Genomic DNA, 24,876 nt, shown 5'->3' with positions numbered 1-24,876 from the left:
GTAGCTAAAACAAAGGAAATAGAAAATCAAAAAAATAGGAAATTATCTTTTCACTAAGAAAGGAAGGAAATAACTGAAAACTTACGAAAAAGATTCTACGACTCAGGAAAAATCGGAGTTGTGGTTGGGATGATGTCCCTAGTAGCAACAACGACGAACCGTTCCATCCATCCACGATCATTGTCATCATCTATGTTGGTGAGGAGAGTATGGTGACCACGCTTGCTAAAGTTTAATACTCCCCCACGAAAATTTTTGGGAGAGTAGAGGTTTATTATATGTGCAAGAGTTAGGGTTTCTCCAGTCTCAGTGAACAATTGATGAAGGCAGGCCACCGTCTGCCATATAGATGGGCCTATTTGTGCTAAGCAGACCTGATATCGATGGCAAAACTCCAAAATTATTGGGTTGGGCCCTTCACTCGACCCCAAAGAGAATGGACCCAAGGTAAAGGGATACATATAGACATACGTGAATCCCTCCTTGGAGTAGGTAACTCGCTCTATCATATCTGGACGAGGAATTCAATATTGGGGCAGTTGCAGTCCTCCTTCATAGTTAGGATACTAGAAAGATGAATGAAGGAGGGATATCTACGAACTAGCCAAAATCGGTAGCCTTGAGAGTTTGCAGGAGGAGTTTTTTCTTGAAGATCGTTTGCAGTGTTGAGTTGAAGTTGTATGATGGTGTTAACAGTTGGAGGATCAGACTCAACGTCAACCTCCTTGTTTTTGTTTTTCTTCGAGCCTCCACCGAAGAAAAGACCAGTATTCCTGAAGGAAGCAGTGTATGAAGACATGATAGTAAAAGGTTTGTAAAAGAAAAGTTCTTGATGAGGAAGTTGAAGGTTGTGAAGGAATTCGAAGAAAATGCAGGAAAAGAGAAAGACTTGTGAAAGTTGTGGAAGTGAAGATGTAAAAATGATTAGTAGTAGAGAAGTTATATACGGCAAAAGTCGTGGTCATGATTACCTTGAAAACCAGCGAAAATATTTGATGAATCATAGGGCAACACGTGTTTTAAATGCGAGAAGACGTGCGTCCTTTCAAGTGTCAGAGATTGTTCATAAACTTTCCTGCCAAGAAAGAAATTTTCACCTACTTCCCGGTAATACTAAGATGCGTCACTGAAAAGTATGGGGATTATTTGTATGGGGCAAAACTGGTTGATAATAGATGGTCAAATGGTAAAATGATATGTGAAACCGAAGATAGGCAAAGGATGAGTCGAGAAACAACTAATACTGAACGCGACGTGTGTGGCTGGTACCGAATGGATTTTGAAGGGGATGTATTCAGCAGTAGAAGTTCAAAGGTTTGTCATTGGACAACATTCAATGAGAAAATATTTGTTAACGTTAAATAAACAGTCGTTACAGAGAATATTTGCATCAGGGCCTGCCATTATATATTCATCAATGACACTTTTATTCTCATTTAATAGAAGTTTGATCTTAGGATCTCGTTTCCCTAGGTAGAGTTATAAATAGCGGGGTTAAAAGTCATTGTAGGGACATGAAATATTTTGCTCACAAAAGCTATAATTTACTATTTTACTCTCAATTTAATAGCTTTATCATTGCATTATCATTATTTTCACTTATGCTCTCGAAAAGGGGGAGTTCGGAACCAGCCTTGTCATCTTCTTTAATTTCAGTCGTTAAATCTTAATTTCAGTTTTATTTCCTTATCATTTTTAGGATCAAATTGGTTCACTTGTCTATAAAGCACGTAACAAATTTAACTGTACCGTTTTACGGATAAACAGAGTACACGTTTAATTACTTAATTATGTCTTGAACATGTCCTTCACGTACGAGTCTGACTTTTTCCTTGCGCCAAACACGTGAAAATTCGGATGAGGAGTGAGACTTGAACCGAACACCTATGTCTACTTAATATAATACTAAAGTGTGTGACAATTTTATTTATAAGTTTAAACAATTGAAGAAAAAAATATAATTTTAATTATTTAATTATATTTTTAACGCGTGATACTCAAAATAATAAACCTACTTCTGTCCAAAGATGACTCAATGATATGCCTGTATTCTTCTCATCCTGCAGCCCTGCCCACAATTCCACACTCACAGCAGGGAGGGTAAGAAGAGCTGAAGAGGTCGTAACATAAATTGTGATTTGTGAATTACATCATTATTTCCACAAGACCAAACATTCTTAACGACTAACACAGCTGATCATACAAAACCAGGAGATTAAGAAGAAGGATTTACATCACATTGAAGAGGACGTGCCTGCACCTTCTCCTTGATCTAATTGTTTGGTAAAACGTCTCAAAGTTCGTTCAAAATTGATAATTTAAAAATAAATCATGCTTTTCAACAATATCAAGTTGTTAAAGCATTAGTAATTTTTTAATCAATCTGCTTCTTGTTTAATGTTTCTCGCAGTTGAATATGATCGACATAATTAGTAGATGGAATTAACTCTTTGCGGTGATCATTTTCAAATGGCACCAACGTCAAGTGTTAGTGTTATCGTGTTATTTTCAACTTCCTTTGACTAGACAGACTCGAAGTCGACCAAAACATATAAATTCAGATACCGATTCCTTTACTTTTCTATAAAATAATGCTTAATTTTTTGTTGTTTTTTTTCTGAATTTTAATCTGGTTTTTAGATAGTAACAATGTCACATAAAAAAAATTATTTTGAAAAAAAGACACACGTGGGTGGTTAGAGATGGTAATGTCAGTCAATGCCGTGAAACGTAATAATGGGGGAGGGAGACAATGAATCGATGATGATCCGTCATATCATATACTCAAAAATGACTTCCTCACGAAAAATTAACTTCCTTCTTACCAAACACGCCCTGAAATGAATACTATACGACAGGCCCAAAACTAAATCCCCCACTGATTAGAGATTTCTTTATTTTTAGCCACTATTTTAAATGTATTTACTCTTTAGCCAGTGCTTAATAAATTTTTACTCGCCGGACAAAAATACCCTTGTGCTAGACATAGGTGTTGTGTAAATATTAAGGACATGGTGTCCTTAACTTCATGAATGTTGTGTAAATATTTAGGACAAAGTGTCCTGTATTTGCACATTCTGCTACTAAACTTTAGGACATCATGTCCTTAACTTCATATGTGCAGTGTAAATGTTAAGGACATGATGTCCTTAACTTCATGTGTGCAATGTAAATGTTAAGGACATAATATCATTAACTTGTATTTGCAACTTCTGTTGTTAAACTTTAGGACACCATGTCCTTAACTTCATATGTATAGTGTAAATGTTAAGGACGTGGTGTCCTTAACTTGATGTATGTAATGTAAATGTTAAAGACATAATGTCCTTAACTTGTATTTGTACCTCCTGTTGTTAAACTTTAGGACATCATGTCCTTAACTTCATATGTGCAGTGTAAATGTTAAGGGCGTGGTATTCTTAACTTCATGTGTTCATTGTAAATGTTAAGGACATAGTGTCCTTATCTTCATGAGAGATGTGTAAATATTAAGGACAAAGTGTCCTATATTTGCACCTTCTGCTAATAAACTTTAGGACATCATGTCCTTAACTTCATATGTGCAGTGTAAATGTTAAGGACATGGTGTCCTTAACCTCATGTATGTAATGTAAATGTTAAGGACATAATATTATTAACTTGTATTTGCAACTTCTGTTGTTAAACTTTAGAACATCATGTCCTTAACTTCATATGTATAGTGTAAATGTTAAGGACGTGGTGTCCTTAACTTCATGAGTGATGTATAAATATTAAAGACACGGTGTCCTTAACTTCATATGTGCAGTGTAAATGTTAAGGACATGGTGTCCTTAACTTCATGTGTGCAATGTAAATGTTACAGACATAGTGTCTTTAACTTCATGAGTGATGTGCAAATATTAAGGACATGGTGTCCTTAACTTCATATGTGTTGTGTAAATGTTAAGGACATGGTGTCCTTAACTTCATGTGTGCAATGTAAATGTTAAGGACATAATATCATTAACTTGTATTTGCAACTTCTGTTGTTAAACTTTAGGACATCATGTCCTTAACTTCATATGTGCAATATAAATATTAAGGACATGGTGTCCTTAACTTCATATGTGCAGTGTAAATGTTAAGGACATTGTGTCATTAACTTCATGTGTGCAATGTAAATGTTAAGGACATAATATCATTAACTTGTATTTGCAACTTCTGTTGTTAAACTTTAGGACATCATGTCCTTAACTTCATATGTGCATTGTAAATGTTAAGGACATGGTGTCATTAACTTCATGTGTGCAATGTAAATGTTAAGGACATAGTGTCTTTAATATTTTACACATCACTCATGAAGTTAAGGACACCATGTCCTTAATATTTACACATCACTCATGAAGAAAGGGTAAAAAAGACTTTTCGTATCAATTTTAATAGAGCAGTGATTATTTTTGCTCAACATTAAAAACACTGGCTAAAAAGTAAATACCACTTAAAAAAGTGGCTATACCACGCCATTTCTACCCCATTTTCATGCATGCACTTTCATTGTGATCAAATCATTTATAAAGGTGAAAAAAATATGCATATTCATGTTAATTGTTAATTTATTTTCTTCATAAAAGCTCTCCTGATCTATCTCCATTTATCCGGCGAGAGTAGCACATGTGAGTCAACACTGACACTTATAATGAAGGGATGGCCGAGAAGAAAAGTTGATGGCAGAAAGTATCAAAACTTGAAGAGTTCCTTTCAAAGAATGATGCATCAGATACATGATTGCCTTGGTTAATGAAAATTTATCAACAGCATCTATATGATCTCATGGCTCTTATTGCTGAACTAAAGTATCAGCGCAACATATAAATCCAGAATCCACTATAGATTTGCTTAAATCAAATGAATGTATAAAAACCATTAAGTAAACTCTCGCCATAACTCCAATTACATTGTTCTCACAACTGCTCATAATAATCAACTCAAAGTAGCTTGAGTAACATCTAACTTGTGGGCTATGTGTACCGTAAATCTGCGTTCTGACAGATTTAAAAGTTGGAATCGACATTCATCCCCCGGCTTAATGCCATAAACTGCAGTAAATTCTGCCCAGCGACTCGCCAAAACCTTAGAACCTGCTCTCTCATGATAGGTGACAGGCCAGGGTCTATCATCTGGTCCTTGGAGAAAAATAGTAATGTGTTCCAGCTTTTTCCTGCCCGTCAAAACTTGTGGCCAGCTTTGTGGTAATTCCTACACAGTATGTTAAGGTCTAAATTCAAATATAAAGAGAGGAAAAGTATATACACTCAGGGAATTAAAAGAAAATTTCAGCCAAATACAGGCAGTTAAGCACAATCTGGAGCGGACCACATTCTCTAAGGAGAAAGCTTTAATCAGGACAAAAAGATGAAAAGAAAAAAGAATGATCAGTGTGGTCAGGTGATTAAAAGTGCCAAATATTCAAATAAACATTGGAATGTAGGCGCTGTTTCATAGAGAATGAGATATGACATTTTCCTCTTTGAAATCTAGTTCCACAGAACCCTACAACTCTTTTTCCTTGAGAAATCTTAAGACAGAATATCTGCTCTTCGTAGCATAAGAAGTTGAAATCAGCCATTTGCTATGACCAAGAAAAAGAACAAAAGAATGTCCATTGCCAATCAGGTTGACACTGGTCCTTAAAAGAAAATGACCATTTCAAACACAAAGGATTCTCATTAATTTTTGGAAAAAAGCAAAGGCAAAGTTTACTATCAGCAGTACTAACAATCAAAAATATAATAATTTACTTTAAGCTCAGTGGTGATTTCATGATCCTCATTTAATAAAAAGGAGCTTGCACTGAAATTAGCTTTTCATTTCTTTTATTCCTTTTCAACAGTTTACTGACAAAGTAATCAGCACTTATCCTCAATCTTCATGAATTAATGAAAAGATTATAGAGTATTTAGGCCGAAAAATATGCTGGCAAAGATGTGTGAATTCCCCTATACAATATCTTTAATAATTCAATGCCAAAGATTGGTGAAAACAGTACTAAAATGCACGTCACTCCAACAAACACTCTAGATATAGTCATTAATCAGGCAGTGCATATGCTGCAGGGAATAAAACAAACAAATGAAATTCCTCAAAATAATAGCAGAAGGAATGATATTTCAGCAAGATTTTCACCAGAAAATTTCGACCATCCGCCCGTAGCAAACATGAGAAGCTGCCAGCATCAGGAAATGATGCGTCTCCTGAATCAGCAGGCTCACTTTTGGTAACTTTGTTATTACCACTTACAGCCTTTGGAAAACCTTGACCATCTTTCTCTGTTATGTTTGGCTCTTTTCCTGCATTTGCTCATGTTAAATAGTTAGTAATGTACAGTGTCCCACATCGGGAAGTAGATACTTATTATTATGTAATCACTGTATATAAATAGGGCATTGTACAACACTTTAGACATAATTAAATAAAAGTTTTCCGTGCTATACTTCTCACATGGTTTCAGAGCGTCGGTGAGAAACATCCGGGGAAGAGAACTCCGCCAAACAGTCGCCGTGTGTCAATTTCCGGCAACTTCTAGGGTTGTTATTGCGTCACCTACGTTCCCCTCAGTGTTGTGATAAAACCAACACTACCACAAGGTCCTACACCTTCCGGCGACCAAACCACAGCAAACCCCGCTGGAAAATATTCCCACACGCGACGACCAGAAGGAGGAAAATTCCGGCGAGATCCCTTCACGCGCCGGCGCATGAGCTACCCTCGGGCCAATTTCTGACAAAAGTCATGTTGGACAGCTTGCTCGCGAGGCTATTCCGAGCCTATCAGTCCAAGTTACATCAAATTCCGACAACGTTTTTATTTTTCGGCGAGATTTCTGGTGACTGTTCAGTTTCCGCCGAGATACAATGTTTTTTCTTCATTGTTCTTCTGAGCTTCTTATTGTTCTTGATTGTCTGTGCTATTTGGTCCAACACTGTTTTGGGGACTTGATATTTTTGGTTCTAAAAACAACAGTTCTGGAAATTCTTGTTTGATGATTACTTTGAAACCCTTAATGGGAAGTTCAAACTACTTAGCCTGGGCTTCTTCTGTTGAGTTGTGGTGCAAAGGTCAAGGTTTCAAGATCACCTAGCCAAGAAGACTAGTGATAGAGATGAAAAGGCCAAAGCACTCTGGGAGAAAATTGGTGCTCAATTATTTAGTTTGTTGATCAATTGATTCCAAGTTAATGCCTTTGTTTCGTCCATTCCAAACATGTTATTCAGTTTGGGAGAAAGCTCGTACTTTATACACTAATGACATATCTCGTTTTTACGATGTGATATCTCGGATGATAAACTTAAAGAAACGGGAATTGGATATGTCTACCTACTTGGGACAAGTGCAGGCAGTTAATGGAGGAATTTGAGAAGTTGATGCCAGTCACTGCTAGAGTTTGAAAAACAACAAGAGCAACGACAGAAGATGTTTCTAGTTCTTACACTTGTTGGACTGCCTAATGACCTTGACTCAGTGAGAGACCAAATTTTGGCTAGTCCTTCGGTTCCTACAGTTGATGAAATATTCTCTCGATTGCTTCGTCTTGCTGCACCACCCAGTCACACAGTGGTCTCACCGCCAACTATTGACTCCTCTATTCTCGCATCTCGGAAAATGGAAAATCGGGCATCTCAGGCTATAGAGAATCGACGAGGAGGAAGTTATTTTGGGAGATTTCGACCCAAGTGCTCTTATTGTAATAAACTTGGACACATTCGTAAAATGTGCTATTCTTTACATGGTCGACCACCCAGAAACGCTCATGTTGCTCAGACCGAGACTACAGGTAACCAGGAATTTTCTTTATCTGAAAGGGACTATAATTAGTTCCTTCAGTATCGAGCAAGTAAGCAGTCATCTCCACAAGTAGCCTCGGTTGCTCAGATTGATACTCATGTTACTAGTAATTCTTTTGCTTGTGTTTCTCAGTCTATTACTCTTGGACCGTGGGTCATGGACTCGGGAGCTTCTGATCATATTTTTGGTAATAAATCAATTTTGTCGAATATTGTGTATTCACAGTCTCTTCCTACTGTTACTTTAGCCAATGGGTTCCAAACTAAAGCAAAAGGAGTTGGACAAGCTAATCCCTCATCTTCTGTCACTCTAGATTCTGTTCTTTATGTCTTTTGTTGTCCTTTTAGTCTTGCATATGTTAGTCATTTGACTCGTGCCCTCCATTGTGGTATATATTTTATTGATTAATCTCTCATTATGCAGGACCGCATTACGAGGCAAACGATTGGCACAGGGCTTAAATCACAAGGCCTTCAGTACCTTAACTCACTCAATCACTCCACAGCATGTCCAGTTACAGATTCTCCAGAACCAAGTTTAACCAAGCTTCAGAAGATGATCTAATTTATCTACATTAGATTGTGAGTCGTGCCAACTTGGGAAACATACCCGAGTCACCTTTACGCGTAGTGCTGAGAGCCGTTCAGAGTCTATTCTTTCTTTAGTTCATTCTGATATATGGAGTCCTAGTTGAGTTAGTTCAACCTTAGAATTTTGTTATTTTGTTAGTTTCATTGATGATTACTCAAAATGTACTTGGATTTTCCTAATGAAAGATCGTTCTGAGTTATTTTCTATCCTCCAGAATTTTTGTGCTGAAATTAAAAATCAATTTGGTGTTTCTATTCGCATTTTTCGTAGTGATAATGCTTTAGAATACTTATCCTCCCAGTTTCCATTAGCACTTTTCGTCGTGATAATGTTTCTGTTCGCACTTTTCGTAGTGATAATGTCTTATCCTCTCAGTTTCAACAGTTTATGACCTCTCAAGGAATTATCCATCAAACACCTTGTCTGTATACCCCTCAGCAGAATGGGGTAGCAGAGAGAAAGAATAGGCATCTCATTGAAACCGCTCGCACACTTCTCATTCAGTCACATGTTCCGCTATGTTTTTGGGGCGATGCAGTTCTTACAGCTTGTTACTTGATTAATTGAATGCCTTTTGCAGGTCATTGGCATCTTTATCACTTAGACATTAAGAATGTTTTTCTCTATGGTGATCTTGAGGAAAAAGTTTATATGAAGCAACCACCAAGTTTTGTTGCTCAGGGGGAGTCTAGCGGTCTTGTATGCCGATTGCGCAGGTCACTATATAGTTTGAAACAGTCCCCTCGAGCTTGGTTTGGTAAGTTCAGCACAGTTATTCAGGAGTTCGGCATGACTCCTAATGAAGCTGATCACTCTGTGTTTATCGACTTTCTGCTCCTAATCTGTGTATTTATCTGGTGGTTTATGTTGATGATATTGTTATTACTGGCAATGATCAGGATGGTATTACTAATCTGAAGCAGCATCTCTTTCAGCACTTCAAGACTAAGGATCTGGGCAGATGGAAGTATTTTCTAGGTATTGAGGTCGCTAAGTCTAGCTTAGGTATTGTTATTTCACAGCGGAAGTATGCCTTAGACATTCTTGAAAGAGATTGGAATGATGGGTTGCAGACCTGTTGACACTCCTACGGATCTGAATGCTAAGCTTCTGTCGGGACAGGGGGAACCTCTTAGCGATCCTACGAGATATAGGAGGTAGGTTGGCAAATTGAATTACCTCACAGTGACTAGATCTGACATTTCTTTTCCTGTGAGTGTTGTAAGCCAGTTTATGGATTCTCTCTGTGATAGTCACTGGGATGTAGTTGTTCGCATCTTTCGGTATATAAAGTCAGCTCCAGGCAAAGGATTACTATTCGAGGATTGAGGCCATGAGCAGATTGTTGGGTATCAGATGCTGATTGGACAAGATCATCTTCTGATAGACGTTCTACATCTGGATATTGTGTTCTAGTAGAAGGTAATTTGGTCTCTTGGAAAAGCAAGAAACGGAATGTAGTTGCTCGATCTAGCGCAGAAGCAGAATATCGTGCCATGGCTGTGGCAGCGTGTGAGCTAGATTGGATCAAGCAGTTTCTCAAGGAGTTGAAGTTCGGAGAAATCAGCCAAATGGAACTGGTGTGTGATAATCAAGTTGCTCTTCATATTGCGTCAAATCCGATGTTCCATGAGAGGACTAAACACATTAAGATCGATTGTCACTTTGTCAGCTCAGGAGATATTGTTACAAAGTTTGTGAAGTTGAATGATCAACTTGCAGATATTTTCACCAAGTCTCTTACTGGTTCTCGTATTAGTTACATCTGTAACAAGCTCGGTACATATGATTTATATGCACCGGCTTGAGGGGGAATGTTAAATAGTTAGTAATGTATAGTGTCCCACATCGAGAAGTAGATACCTATTATTATGTAATCACTGTATATAAATAGGGCATTGTACAACACTTAAGACACAATTAAATAAAAAATTTCCGTGCTATACTTCTCACGGCTCATGCAGCATACATCAAATAAGAATACATGCATGGGATGATGTGCAGTTATGAGAAAAGGATATCAAGATCAAATGAGAGTATAAAGTAAAAATGAAAATGTTATACCATTTAGCTTTTTAGCAGAGAAATGTGTTTTTGCTGCCATCTCCTTCCGTTCTCGCTTATCTATTCATGATGCAAAACCCCACAATTAACAGGAAGAAATCTAATAAAACCGATAAAGAAAAGATTTAGTGTCACACACAAAAGTCACAGAAGAATAAGAATACATTTTAAGACAGCAGAATAAAATGATTCTTAATGTTAAAGACTGGAAGCTTACCAATATGAGATGCTTCATTGGATTTCTCTCTGGTAACCTGATTGCTGCAGCGACTTTCTTTATTAGATGGCAAGACCAAATGACTACCTAATATATCATATCATCATGCGGTTGAAAATATATATTGGAGCCAATCAAAGTAAATCATGGACTTGCTTAGAAACAAGGGAAAAGGAAGGAAATTAAGGGAAAAGTACAGAATTTCTTTTTCTTTTTTTCGTTTATCAAGAGAAAGAGCATGGGAAGTGGAGAGAGAAGAGAGGACAAAGACCATTTTCTTTTAGCCCCACTAATTATTCTCTCGCACTTCCCTTCTATTTTCCCTCTTTAGTAATTTTCCTTTCCCTTCCATTGTTTCTGGACACGGTAAAGATATTGATTAGAAGATACGATAAAAATGAAAGGGGCAAAATTACCCTTGCCACCATTTTCAGCTGAAGACATGCTAGAGATAAGACCCATATTATGGACATTTTCATCTTTTTGGCCCAAAAGTAAAATATCGTTCACTGGTTCAGAAATTTTTTCAGTCTGAGTGATTCCAATGTCAAGGAAGTGGACAGGTTCTTTAAAGGTTAAGAACTCCATCTCAACAGGAACCTCATCTACTGAACTTGACTCCCTTTGTGATATTGAATTGGTGCTAACATGATTACCAGGTCCGTTTTCACCTTGTAGAATATCACTGATTGCTTCTGCTTCGGGAACTATTTCTAGGATTCCAGTGTCAGCATCTATGTTTGATGCAAAAGTTGTGGTCGCTGGCTCGTGATCAGCCATTTCAGACTCTGGTACAGCAGTATCTGAGGGTGTTGAATTCCACTTTTTTCTTGAATTTATGTCAGTTTCCGGTAGCAGCTCATCTTGGGAAGTTGCTTTACAATTAGTTCTTTGCCTTTTCTTCCCTGTGCTAGTGCCATTGTCAAAGCTGATCTTTTGACAACCACTTGTTCCAAATATTTGAACAACAAAGTGCTGTTCCTGAATATAGTGGAAAACCAAGAAGTCCCCCATTTTCAGACCATGTTCTGATGAAAATGCATGCCATCCCTCTCTAATTGCAAGCGAACCGTTATGAATACATATTCCCACCTTCCATTTCTGTCCACTTGAGTCCTCCAGATAAGTTGCTTGATTAGTCAAGTGAGACACCAATCGAGCAAATCCGGGGGGAAAGTACTGAAAAGATTGTACACAGAATATGAATGGCTATAAAGTATAAACTGATATGTAATTCAACATCTAGGTTAAAGAAAAAATTTTCCCACCACACAATCGGGAAGTGTTTGAGTTATACATGGAGCATTTGTTTATCACAAACGTTCCAAAATTTTACACCAATTCAGTCCCTTCATGCAGTCAACTTAAATTGCATAAAAATTAGGAAAGTTTAAAGCAACAAATGCATGCCAACTATTTAAAGAAAAAAAAAAAGCATGAATATTGATTTTGCTAAAAGCATAATGGTGAGAAACCAACCGGACACTACAATGAAGCTTCTCAGGAATGTAGATACCATAAAAGACTTTAAGAATATTTACACTCAGAAGTTTGAGTTTTTTTTTTTTTTTTTTTTTAATAACTAAAAGTTTTTCACATTAGTTAGGAGGATTCGGAAGGGGAAAAGGGGCAGTGAGAATCGAACCTACACTTAATGTGTGGGAAACTCCCACTGATACCACTAGACAAGCCTTGGTGGTTGTTAGTTTACAGCATGTATATAGTGTAGTATTGTCCCACATTGGTAGAAGAGTAGTATGTCCTTTTATAGTATAGCTATAAATAAGGAACTCTTGTATTGTATTGTTCATCCAATATCAATAACATATTTTCTCCCGTGCCTTCTCACATGGTATCAGAGCAATTGTGAGAGACTTATCGCTGTGCATAAATTCCAGCGATTCCGGGAAAGAGAAATCGCTGTGCATAAATTCCAGCGATTCCGGGAAAGAGAAATTAGTACTTTTTTAAGTCTGTTTTCTATCTGCTTCATTTCTGTCAGTGTTGTGCAAAATCCAAGTCACTATCCGCCGCCACCAGAAGCTCACGCGCGTGAGCTCACGCGCCGGCGCGTACGACCACTTCCGGCCATTTTTTGAAAATCTTCCTTCAGAACAGTTGGGTCGCCTGGTAATTCCGATCCTACCCCTACTGTTTTCATTTCATTCCGACAACTTTGAGTTTTTTCCGGCAGCTACAGTACTATTCCGACAGCTACAGTACTATTCTGACAGCTACAGTATTCCAGTATTCTGTTTTTGTGTTTCCGTACACTGTTTCAGTGGATTACAGTTGATTCTTTCTCCTATTTGGTAATAATTTGCAACAATGTCTTTGGGATTTGATGCTTTTGGGTCTAGAAACATGAGTTCTGGAAGCTCTAGTGCTATTATTACCTCGGAACCTTTAATGGGAGGTTCAAACTACTTAGCTTGGGCTTCATCTGTCGAGTTATGGTGTAGAGGTCAAGGTGTTCAAGATCATCTAATCAAACAGTCTAGCGATGGAGATGAAAAGGCAATAGCACTTTGGGCAAAAATCGATGCTCAGTTATGTAGCATCTTGTGGCGATCTATTGATTCCAAGTTGATGCCCTTGTTTCGTCCATTCCAGACATGTTATTTGGTTTGGGCAAAGGCACGCACCTTATACACTAATGACATATCTCGCTTCTATGATGTGATATCACGGATGACAAACTTAAAGAAGCAGGAATTGGATATGTCTACTTACTTGGGTCAAGTACATGCAGTCATGGAGGAATTTGAGAAGTTGATGCCAGTTTCTGCTAGTGTGGAAAAACAACAAGAGCAGCGACAGAAGATGTTTCTCGTTCTTACCCTCGCTGGACTTCCTAATGATCTTGATTCAGTACGCGACCAGATTTTGGCTAGTCCGTCTGTCCCGACAGTTGATGAATTATTCTCTCGATTACTCCGCCTTGCTGCAGCACCAAGTCCACCAGTGATCTCATCACAGATACTTGATTCCTCTGTTCTTGCATCCCAGACAATGGATGTTCGGGCATCTCAAACTATGGAGCATAGACGAGGAGGAGGTCGTTTTGGAAGATCTAGACCCAAGTGTTCTTATTGTCACAAACTTGGACACACTCGTGAAATGTGCTATTCCTTACATGGTCGTCCACCCAAAAATGCTTACATTGCTCAGACCGAGACTCCAGGTAACCAAGGATTTTCTTTATCTAAAGAAGAATATAATGAGCTCCTTCAGTATCGAGCAAGTAAGCAGACATCTCCACAAGTAGCCTCAGTTGCTCAGACTGATACTTCTGTTACTGGTAATTCTTTTGCTTGTGTTTCCCAGTCTAGCACTCTTGGCCCATGGGTCATGGACTCCGGCGCTTCTGATCACATCTCTGGTAATATATCACTTTTGTCAAATATTGTATATTCACAGTCTCTTCCCACTGTTACTTTAGCCAATGGATGTCAAACTAAGGCAAAAGGAGTTGGACAAGCTAATCCCTTGTCTTCTATCACCCTAGATTCCGTTCTTTATGTCCCTGGTTGTCCTTTTAGTCTTGCATCTGTTAGTCGTTTGACTCGTGCCCTCCATTGTGGTATATATTTTATTGACGATTCTTTTATTATGCAGGACCACAGTACGGGACAGGCAATTGGTACAGGACATGAATCAGAAGGCCTTTACTACCTTAACTCACTCAGTCCTTCCATAACATGTCTAGTTACAGATCCTCCAGATCTAATCCACAGACGTTTAGGACATCCGAGTTTATCCAAACTTCAGAAGATGGTGCCTAGTTTATCTAGTTTGTCTACATTAAATTGTGAGTCGTGTCAACTTGGGAAACATACCCGAGCCTCCTTTTCGCGTAGTGTTGAGAGTCATGCAGAGTCTGTCTTCTCCTTAGTTCATTCTGATATATGGGGTCCTAGTAGAGTCAGTTCATCCTTGGGATTTCGTTATTTTGTCAGTTTCATTGATGATTATTCAAGATGTACTTGGCTTTTCTTAATGAAAGATCGTTCTGAGTTATTTTCTATATTCCAGAGTTTCTGTGCTGAAATCAAAAACCAATTTGGTGTTTCTATTCGCATTTTTCGCAGTGATAATGCCTTAGAATATTTATCTTCTCAATTTCAGCAGTTTATGACTTCTCAAGGAATTATTCATCAGACATCTTGTCCTTATACCCCTCAGCAAAATGGGGTTGCTGAGAGAAAGAATAGGCACCTTATTGAGACTGCTCGCACACTTCTAATTGAATCTCGTGTTCCGTTGCGTTTTTGGGGCGATGCAGTTCTCACAGCTTGTTATTTGATTAATCGGATGCCTTCATCTCCCATCAAGAATCAGATTCCGCATTCAGTATTGTTTTCCCAGTCACCCTTATACTCTCTTCTACCTCGTGTTTTTGGGAGCACGTGTTTTGTTCTTAACTTAGCCCCTGGGAAAGATAAGTTAGCTCCTCGTGCTCTCAAGTGTGTCTTCCTTGGTTATTCTCGTGTTCAGAAGGGATATCGTTGTTATTCTCCAGATCTTCGTAGGTACCTTATGTCAGCTGACGTCACATTTTTTGAGTCTAAACCTTTCTTTACCTCTGCTGACCATCATGATATATCTGAGGTCTTATCTATACCGACCTTTGAGGAGTTTACTATAGCTCCTCCTCCACCTTCGACCATAGAGGTTTCATCCATACCAACCGTTGAGGAGTCTAGTGTTGTTCCTCCTATTTCCCCAGCCACAGGAACACCACTCTTGACTTATCATCGTCGTTTGCGTCTTCCATCAGGTCCAACTGGTTCTCGTCCTGCACCTGACCCTGCTCCTGCTGCGGACCCTGCTCCTAGTACACCGATTGCATTTCGGAAAGGTATACGGACCACACTTAACCCTAATCCTCATTATGTCGGTTTGAGCTATCATCGTCTGTCATCTCCCCATTATGCTTTTATATCTTCTTTGTCCTCGGTTTCCATCCCTAAGTCTACAGGTGAACCGTTGTCTCATCCAGGATGGCGACAGGCTATGAGTGACGAGATGTCTGCTTTACATACAAGTGGTACTTGGGAACTTGTTCCTCTTCCCTCAGGTAAATCTATTGTTGGTTGTCGTTGGGTTTATGCAGTCAAAGTTGGTCTCGATGGACAGATTGATCAACTTAAGGCCCGTCTTGTTACCAAAGGATATACTCAGATATTTGGGCTCGATTACAGTGATACCTTCTCTCCCGTGGCTAAAGTGGCTTCAGTCCGCCTTTTTCTATCCATGGCTGCGGTTCGTCATTGGCCCCTCTATCAGCTGGACATTAAAAATGCCTTTCTTCACGGTGATCTTGAGGATGAGGTTTATATGGAGCAACCACCTGGTTTTGTTGCTCAGGGGGAGTCTCGTGGCCTTGTATGCCGCTTGCGTCGGTCACTTTATGGTCTAAAACAGTCTCCTCGAGCCTAGTTTGGTAAGTTCAGCACGGTTATCCAGGAGTTTGGCATGATTCGTAGTGAAGCTGATCACTCTGTGTTTTATCAACACTCTGCTTCAAGTCTCTGTATTTATCTGGTAGTCTATGTTGAAGCAGCATCTCTTCCAGCACTTCCAAACTAAGGATCTAGGCAGATTGAAGTACTTTCTAGGTATTGAGGTTGCCCAGTCTAGCTCAGGTATTGTTATTTCTCAAAGAAAATATGCTTTAGACATTCTTGAGGAGACGGGGATGATAGGTTGCAGACCTGTTGACACTCCGATGGATCCGAATTCTAAACTTATGCCAGGACAGGGGGAGCCGCTTAGCGATCCTGCAAGCTATAGGCGGCTGGTTGGAAAATTAAATTATCTCACAGTGACTAGACACGATATTTCTTATCCTGTGAGTGTTGTAAGTCAGTTTATGAATTCTCCCTGTGATAGTCATTGGGATGCAGTTGTCCGCATTATTCGATATAGAAAATCGGCTCCAGGCAAAGGGTTACTCTTTGAGGATCGAGGTCATGAGCAGATCATTGAATACTCAGATGCTGATTGGGCAGGATCACCTTCTGATAGACGTTCTACGTCTGGATATTGTGTTTTAGTAGGAGGAAATTTGGTGTCCTGGAAGAGCAAGAAACAGAATGTAGTTGCTCGGTCTAGTGCAGAAGCAGAATATCGAGCAATGGCTATGGCAACATGTGAGCTAGTCTGGACCAAACAATTGCTCAAGGAGTTGAAATTTGGTGAAATCAGTCGGATGGAACTTGTGTGCGATAATCAAGCTGCCCTTCATATTGCATCAAATCCGGTGTTCCATGAGAGAACTAAACACATTGAGATTGATTGTCACTTCGTCAGAGAAAAGATACTTTCAGGAGAGATTGCTACAAAGTTTGTGAGGTCGAATGATCAACTTGCAGATATTTTCACCAAGTCTCTCACTGGTCCTCGTATTGGTTATATATGTAACAAGCTCGGTACATATGATTTGTATGCACCTGCTTGAGGGGGAGTGTTAGTTTACAGCATGTATATAGTGTAGTATTGTCCCACATTGGTAGAAGAGTAGTATGTCCTTGTATAGTATAGCTATAAATAAGGACCTCTTGTATTGTATTGTTCATCCAATATCAATAACATATTTTCTCCCGTGCCTTCTCACAGTGGTAAAAGTAAATTTACAGCTTCAAAACTTAAACACATGATCTAGTTTTTTTCATGTTATTGCAAGTACTTAATCACATGATCTAATTCAAGTAAGATTTGCATTTATTAAACAAATCATTATTACAGTTGACGTTGAGGATTAAAAGAGACAACTTTTTACGAGTAACTAAGAAACAAAGAAACAGAATCATATAACAAGTGAGTGATAGGTTAGTTTACATGCTTTACTAAGTACATGGCCAATGAGAGATGAAGGGAGCCCAAAAAACATCAATTACAACTGGACTCACTGCATCTTCTTGATGCCATCGTTGAAACTAATTTCTTCATCAGACCGGAAAAAAAAACATTCAGTAACAGCCTTACATGACCAAATAACTGAAGTAGCCAATCTCTAGTTTCTATTTTTTAATCAACTATTTCCTCTAAGCATGAAACATTTCATTTTGGAATTTAAGGGTATTTGAAGACTGACTTGCATCTTTTGTGCATCATCGTTAGGAACATATTTAATGAACTTCAAAAAATCCTTTTTTTGGGTGAATTTTTAAGAAGCTGTTGCCCTGGTTTACACTTAGACAGTGAAACACACTGGAGAAAAACTATTACATTGCAAAACAAAAGAGTTCAGGACTCTTTGGTTGTTGGCAATTTGGACAGGCTGTTTGGTCTCTATCGCAAAATTTCAACAATGCGGATTGGGATCATTAGCAAGTGCAAGGAATATAATTTGTTTTAAGAAACTCAAGGGGTTGTAAAGACTTGAAATACTATGCAGATCTGAGCCAATGATTATCCCATTTCAAAATTGAAAAGGACCTTTAACCTTTATGACTAGCTTAAGAGCATTGCCTTATTTCTCTGTTGACGAATCTACATAAGCTGTAAAACTTCAAAATATTTATATGTTCCATTAGAAGGTAAGCATAGCAGTATAATATTGTAAGAATCTAAATGGATCAAGAGTTGCAGTTGGGCTTATCTAGTCATAGATTGAATGTCCTTCCATTTCAAGCATCAGTAGGTGAAGGAAGAAAAGCAAGGATCAACATGATAGAGATTCCAGCCAAGTAGGTTCATGTCTCTAATGATCCTATTCTATGCACAAGTTATCTACAAAGTTTGAAACCACAAGAATGCTAAGATGGAAAGAACTCCTTATTCAACAACTCAAATGAGATTATAAAGTTTCACTTTAGCCGATAACAACAATCAACTTAGACTTTGTCTGATGGGATCGTGGTCCTAAATGCAGGCAATCCAAATATCTAGGTTGAGTGTTAGAGGAGAACGATATGATGGATGAAGATGTAACAAGAAAACTAAAATATGATGGTTAAATAGAGTGTTATAGGAGTACAATTCAATAGGAAGATAAAAAACAAATAGAAGCAAAGTCATACCAGTAATGATATATGAGAGTAAATGTTGGCCCTCTAAACCCTAACGTATCGATAAAGTGAATGTTGTAGAACTGTGGGCGCTAAAATGGATGTGGAATTATACAAGATGGGTTAATGCTAGAAATAATCACGTCAAACAAACTATGCAAGTAGCACACATAGAATATGAAATAGAGAAAAGATTGTCTGAGATGATTTGGCCATGTCCTACGTAGTATGCTAAGTAGATAGATTCGAAATATATATGTTCCTTAGTAGATAGTCGAGTTTGGGACACCGTATCTATTCCTTATTTCCCATACCAGTATTATTACTATCATTACTGTATTATCTTATTCTTTGATTTCTATTACTACCGGTTGCTTCCTTTGCTTCGGTTATCTTACTGCTTTGTTGATGTTGTTATTGTTCTTGTCTTCATTATTTTCAATATGGCTTCTTCACTACTGTTTTTCAACATGGCTTCTTTTTCAATCCTGCTTAGAAATGCTTTTCTTGAGCCGATGGTCTATCGGAAATAGTCTCTCTACCTCCACAAGGTAAGGGTAAGGTCTGCGTGTACATTACCCTCCTCAGATCACACTTGTGGGAATACACTGGATATGTTGTTGTATTACACATACTGTGTGTGTGTGTGTATATATATATATATATATATATGTGTGTGTGTGTGTGTGTATATATGTATGTATATATATTTGTAAATATATACATAAACTTTGAAGTCAACTTTTCGACTTTTCGACCCTTATAAAGCTAATATTTCCTAAAAGAAATTTGGATAAAGCTGTAATATTTAGGACTATCTAATATACATGAACTTTGAAGTCAACTAATAATAGAATATTTAAAATTCGTGAAGAAATGTGAATCGTCTCTTACTCGAACTAAAGTTGTTTCAAATTTTTAGCTATTTGAGACGTTCTACCGGTTCTTGAAGTCCCAAATACATACTAATTCCACATGGATAAAAACAAATTAAACCGCATGTTACCATACATATAAAACGTGTTCCATTGGCATATTACATTCTCACCAGACCAAGAACTATGAGATCACCCCATTCATTCTGGGGTGATGGAGGATCGTACCATTCGAGCCATTTTGTTCTTGGACTCGAAACGGCAGCAGGTTTGAAAAAGGATCTTAGAGTGCTTAGGGTCGGGCCAAGAGGGCCTTAACTCCTCTTTTCTTCTCATTGGAGTTATTTCACAAAGACTTACCAGGGTAAGGAAGAAGGGGGAACTTGCCGCATGGAAACTGTTAAAATTTCCTTCTTTTTGTATTTATGTAAGATGCTACATATGCACATAATCAAATCACTTATAACATGAGGTTTTTACCTCTTTTGGTATCATTTTATTTTTATCCTTGTAATGTCGATCTAATCTGGTAAAGTTCTTAATTTATATATAGCATTGCAGATGACCCTATTGAAATTTACTGTTTTAGCTTGAAGAACAATGATCTCAGGTAATTTTCAAGTTTCACTCCCTGTCACGCATGTTGCATGGCAAGCATGACTATATTTGGAAGTAGTTTTTGAATTTGATTAATGTTTGTATCACACAACATATTTAAATAGCGATGAATGATAATGCCAAGCCAATAGTGGGAAGTATTGTTGATGTTCTTCTGAGGCACAACGACAAAAGATTTTCAGATTCCTTTTAGATGAATAATGTCAAATCTATCTTTATGGTGAGTGCCCTCTTCTCTTATCTAGTCTTTTTGCTTACAAGTCAGTAGATCTTCTCCTTTAATAGCAATTGAACTCAAAGATCTTCCGTTGAATTTATTAACATGTTGAGTTCATACTATAATTTGTTCAACTTAGTTAAGTTAATAAACAGCAACAATGATATCTACCAATTTATCTCATTCATTGCCGGCCAAAATTTTGAACGTACTTAAAACAAAAAAGGCAAACTGTGGCAAGCAGTGAGGTTATGGTGAGGTCGTGAACAAATATGTTTTCCAAATAAGCCAAAAATTATATAGAAGATCGTATTGAGATTACAACGCCAGGGTTGCAAATCACAACACCCAATCAGGAGGTGCAAGCATTTTGAGATTAACGGGGACAAGAAAGGAAAGGGAACCTCTCTTACGGAATTGCATGTGCAGCAGAATGCAAAACATATATTTCCTTTTGTGTTTTTACACCATTTTGATATTTTGGTTATTTGTGATTATGTAGCTAACGAGAGTCTCTTCCTAAATAGATATGATAAATTCAGATTAATATTCTATTGTTTTTCTTTTGTGGTTTTGCTACTATCTGCTCATTATGTGCTGAAATAGGGAGGCAAATAAATAAATAAAAAATTTAAAGCCGTGACTAAACCAAACTTGAGTAAATTATTCATCTTCAAAGCCTAAAAGTTCAATCAATTATTTAGAATTTAAAGGTCCTTGCATGCAGTTAAGTTTTATTATACCTCCATAGTTGATTGACTTTTTTACCTATAGATGTCGTTTGGTACAATGGTGGAATAAAAAAGGATATCCCATGGGATTCGCTATCCTACCTTCTATATGGGATAGCTAATCCCACCATTTTAGTGTAAAACGTATCCCGGATTAACTAATATCTATAATCAAAACATGGATACACACAATCTCAATTCTAGCCCCGGATCATTATCCTTATCCTTTATACCAAACGACCTCTTAAAAATAAATCTCCCCTCAAGAAGATAATAGATGAATTTTTCATTATGTTTGATATTTTAAGTGATTGGCTCACTGCAAAAGAGTGGCACTCTAGTCATACAGTTACAACATGAGTTAGGATTATAGTAAAAACTAAAGAGACCTACTATCCTTACATGCCTTCTAGTGTTAATTGGATCAAAGCAAATTGAAGTTTATGCAGTTACATATGTACTACTTCAATTTCTATTTCATAGCTCAACTAAGGGTGTGTTTGGTATGAAGGGAAATATTTTCCGGAAAATGTTTTTCAATTTTCCCATGTTGGTGGGCTTAAATGTTTTGGAAAACATTTTCCTCATGAACTCATTTCCCTCCAATTGGAGGGAAATGTTTTCCCTATCAAAAGAAGGGAAAACATTTTCCAAAACTCTTCTTCAAACTTCCCCATTGTACTCCCCATCCCCACCAACCCCTCCACACCTCACCCACCCCAACCTCGCCCCCACCCTCCCCCAAGCCTGTCCTACCCGCCCTAAATAAAAATATTATTAAGAGTATTTTCTTTTCATGCTGTAGATAGAGTACTTTCTTTTCATGATGTAGAAAAAGTATTTTCTCTCATTTTAACAAAACAAGTACTTTTTAATGTTGTAGAAAGAGTACTTTCTTTTTCAACCAAAAAAATAGTATTTTCTTTTTAGTTATGTAGCACAAATTTCAACGTTATTTTTGCGTGAAAAAGTAAAGCAGCACATTAGTCACTTTGGATTTGTGTGAATTTTTAAAAGAATAATTAAGCTCTTGAAGAAAATAGAGTCCTCAAAATATTGGGTATTTGGGGTTTTGGGGAGGGGGAGAGGGAGCATAGAAACATGGGGATCTGGGGAAGGGGGGAAGCGGTAAGGAAAGTAGCATAAAAGATTATTTTCCTAAAAAAATATTTTACTCTCTAAACAAACATTAGAAAATATTTTCCGGAAAAAAAATTTCACTCACCAACCAAACAAGGATAAAATAAGTGACAAAACCATTCATTTTCCAGGAAAACATTTTCTTTCATACCAAACACACCCTAAATGTTTTCTGAATATTAATACGGTTAAAATTTCACTATTTTCTTGCACAAAAATTCTACTCCTTCTGTTTCACTTTATGTGTCTTATGTTCCTTTTAAGTCTTTTTAAAAAGAATGCCTCTTTCTATATTTAGTAACTCCTTTAACTCCAAGATTCCACATGGCATATTTAAGACCACAAGATCCAAAGGCATTTTGGTACATTACACATATCTTTAGTTTAAGACCGAAAGATTTAAAAGTCTTCTTACTTTTCTTAAACTTTGTGCCTAGTCAAACTAAAATACATAAATTGAAACGGAGGGGATAATAAATGACAAAGTTTCTATAGACGACGTGCCAACGCATGTCCATAGAGACTAGTACTAATTAAATGTGCTAAAGGGAATTGAGGTACGACTACAACTAGGAAAAGACAGAAAGTTTCTCTTAATTAACCTCCGACATACAAGCTATTGGATGTAACAAGTAATTTTAGAAAATATAAGAACAACTTAAACAAGAACTGTTATCAGAACAAATGCTTTATTTAGAAGGAGACTTTAATTTTATTTTTTTCAAAACAAGTCTAAGATCATATAATACCAGAACTTTGGAGAAGCGCTTATCGATCATGACTTTGAAGAAAGAGTTCACAATATGTGAGGGGTCCCGCTGTCCATGTATCAACAGGCAGGTTTGCGTGCACTTTTCACATGCTTCGTTCCGGTGAACCATCTCTCTTCTCCTGATAAAGTACCTTGTCTTCCCCCAAATTTCTTCCCCTACATAGAGCAAATAAAAAAATCATGTAAATATTGTTTAGAGATGGTCCAGTGGAAGGGAGGCAGGGGCAGAGCCAGAGTGTGGAATACGGGTTCGGCTGAACCTAGTAGCTTTTGTTCAAATCATGTATTGGTCTTAAAAAATCAATTGAATATGTAAAAATTATTAATTTAGAACCCAGTAACTTAAAAGGATTACAATCCCGAATCCATACAGTTCAAATCCTGGCTCCGCCTTCGGAGGGAGGAGGTACATCGAGATGCCAAGAGTTTGTTCAGAGGCCACTAAAACTTGAGACTGATGGAACATTGTTAGTCGAGATGCACGCAAACTTGTTTCATATAACAATTTAACAAGAATTTCCATCTCTTTTTCTTATAACAAGGTGTCCCGGCCAGTTTGGGCGCCTCTTGACTATTCAAGTATCTACGAACTCCCAGCACAGGTAGCAAGTAACTCTGCCCAGTAAGGCTTTGACATACGTGAAGAAGTCACCCTGTGTTTTCTGTAAATTGTCCATCTTCCCTAATACAAAATTTTCGAGTACATTGTAGCTTCCAGACCAAAGCCCAAACTCATAATTAATTTGCCCTCTGAAGATGCAAATCACATATATGCACGCTGCTGCAGACTTACATAGGATCCACAAGCAGAAAAAAAAAAAAAATGTTCGAAGTTCAATCCGGGAATAGCTTGAATTCTTGATTTATTTCAGAGGCAAACAGCAAATAAAAGGGGGATGAAATATCCCAAATAACAATGCAGTAACAATTCTTTGTTTTCTTGGGTAGCCCTTCATGCAATTCAGTCACTTACATGAACCAATGTGATGATCATGGCAAAGATGGTTAAGAAATCATACTCACAAATCAAAAATCAAAAATTTTAAAGAAAGAAGAATAGGACTTCATTCTTATACACATTAAAGAGGAGTAAAAAGAGGGGCACAAACAGTGGAGAGAAAAAACGAATACCGTTTGAGAAGAGCAGCGGAAGAATTCCAAAAAGGGCGACAGCTTTTATGACTTTCTCTTTTTGAGTTGCAAAGTTTCTGCTAGCGCCGCTTTCGGGCGGACGAATTCTGGTGAAAGCAAAAATACGGAACTCAGGAGCAAAGTAGTACTGTAAGTACTAGTACTTCTCACTAAGATACCTACAATTTCTGTTACAGTTTTGCTAATTAATGAAGGGTGAAATTTATCAAAATCCCCCTCAACTTTGAACATTAGATATTCTTTTGCTTTTATCTAAATTTTAAATGACTATTTTACCCACTATATTGCATATTTAATATCATGATGAATTCTTTTTCTTTTTGCTTTTTAATATACTAGTCTTAGTTGCCCATGTACCCAATACCAATGTCTATAATTTTTTAAAAAGTTATATATAAATATTTAGTCTTTGTATAAGTGCAAAAATCCCTTCTCAAAAATTAAAAAAAAAAATCTTAAAATAATAAATTTTTAATTGGGTATATATTGCAAAAATACTTATATTTGATAATAGCTTTCAACTACAAATCTATTGTAATGATCCGATCAATCGTTTTGAGCTTTCGCATTTCGTTCAGTGGTTCGAGGTCTTGAGTGGCTTCATATTGTGTAATATGACTTGTGTGCATGGTCGGATTTGATTTTCGGATGTTTCAGGATTTATTTGGATGAGTGATTCTC

The 24,876-nt window shown here is 37.5% G+C and overlaps 1 protein-coding gene across 1 annotated transcript; it reads right to left on the bottom strand.

Moving 5' to 3' along the window:
- Window positions 1-4,696: 4,696 nt before the first annotated feature.
- LOC104118079 (B3 domain-containing protein Os02g0598200-like) lies at window positions 4,697-24,366 on the bottom strand. The gene is made up of 7 exons (XM_070187821.1): window positions 24,175-24,366; window positions 23,021-23,199; window positions 11,092-11,854; window positions 10,676-10,762; window positions 10,459-10,518; window positions 6,145-6,308; window positions 4,697-5,217 (listed from the first exon to the last, which is right to left on the bottom strand). The coding sequence occupies exons 2-7, from the start codon at window positions 23,150-23,152 to the stop codon at window positions 4,942-4,944; spliced, it is 1,482 nt and encodes a 493-aa protein (XP_070043922.1). The 5' UTR covers window positions 23,153-23,199; window positions 24,175-24,366; the 3' UTR covers window positions 4,697-4,941.
- Window positions 24,367-24,876: the final 510 nt, after the last annotated feature.

The sequence above is a fragment of the Nicotiana tomentosiformis genome, chromosome 10, assembly GCF_000390325.3.
Source record: "Nicotiana tomentosiformis chromosome 10, ASM39032v3, whole genome shotgun sequence".
NCBI lineage: Eukaryota > Viridiplantae > Streptophyta > Magnoliopsida > Solanales > Solanaceae > Nicotiana > Nicotiana tomentosiformis.
This window is presented reverse-complemented; position numbering and strand designations above follow the sequence as displayed.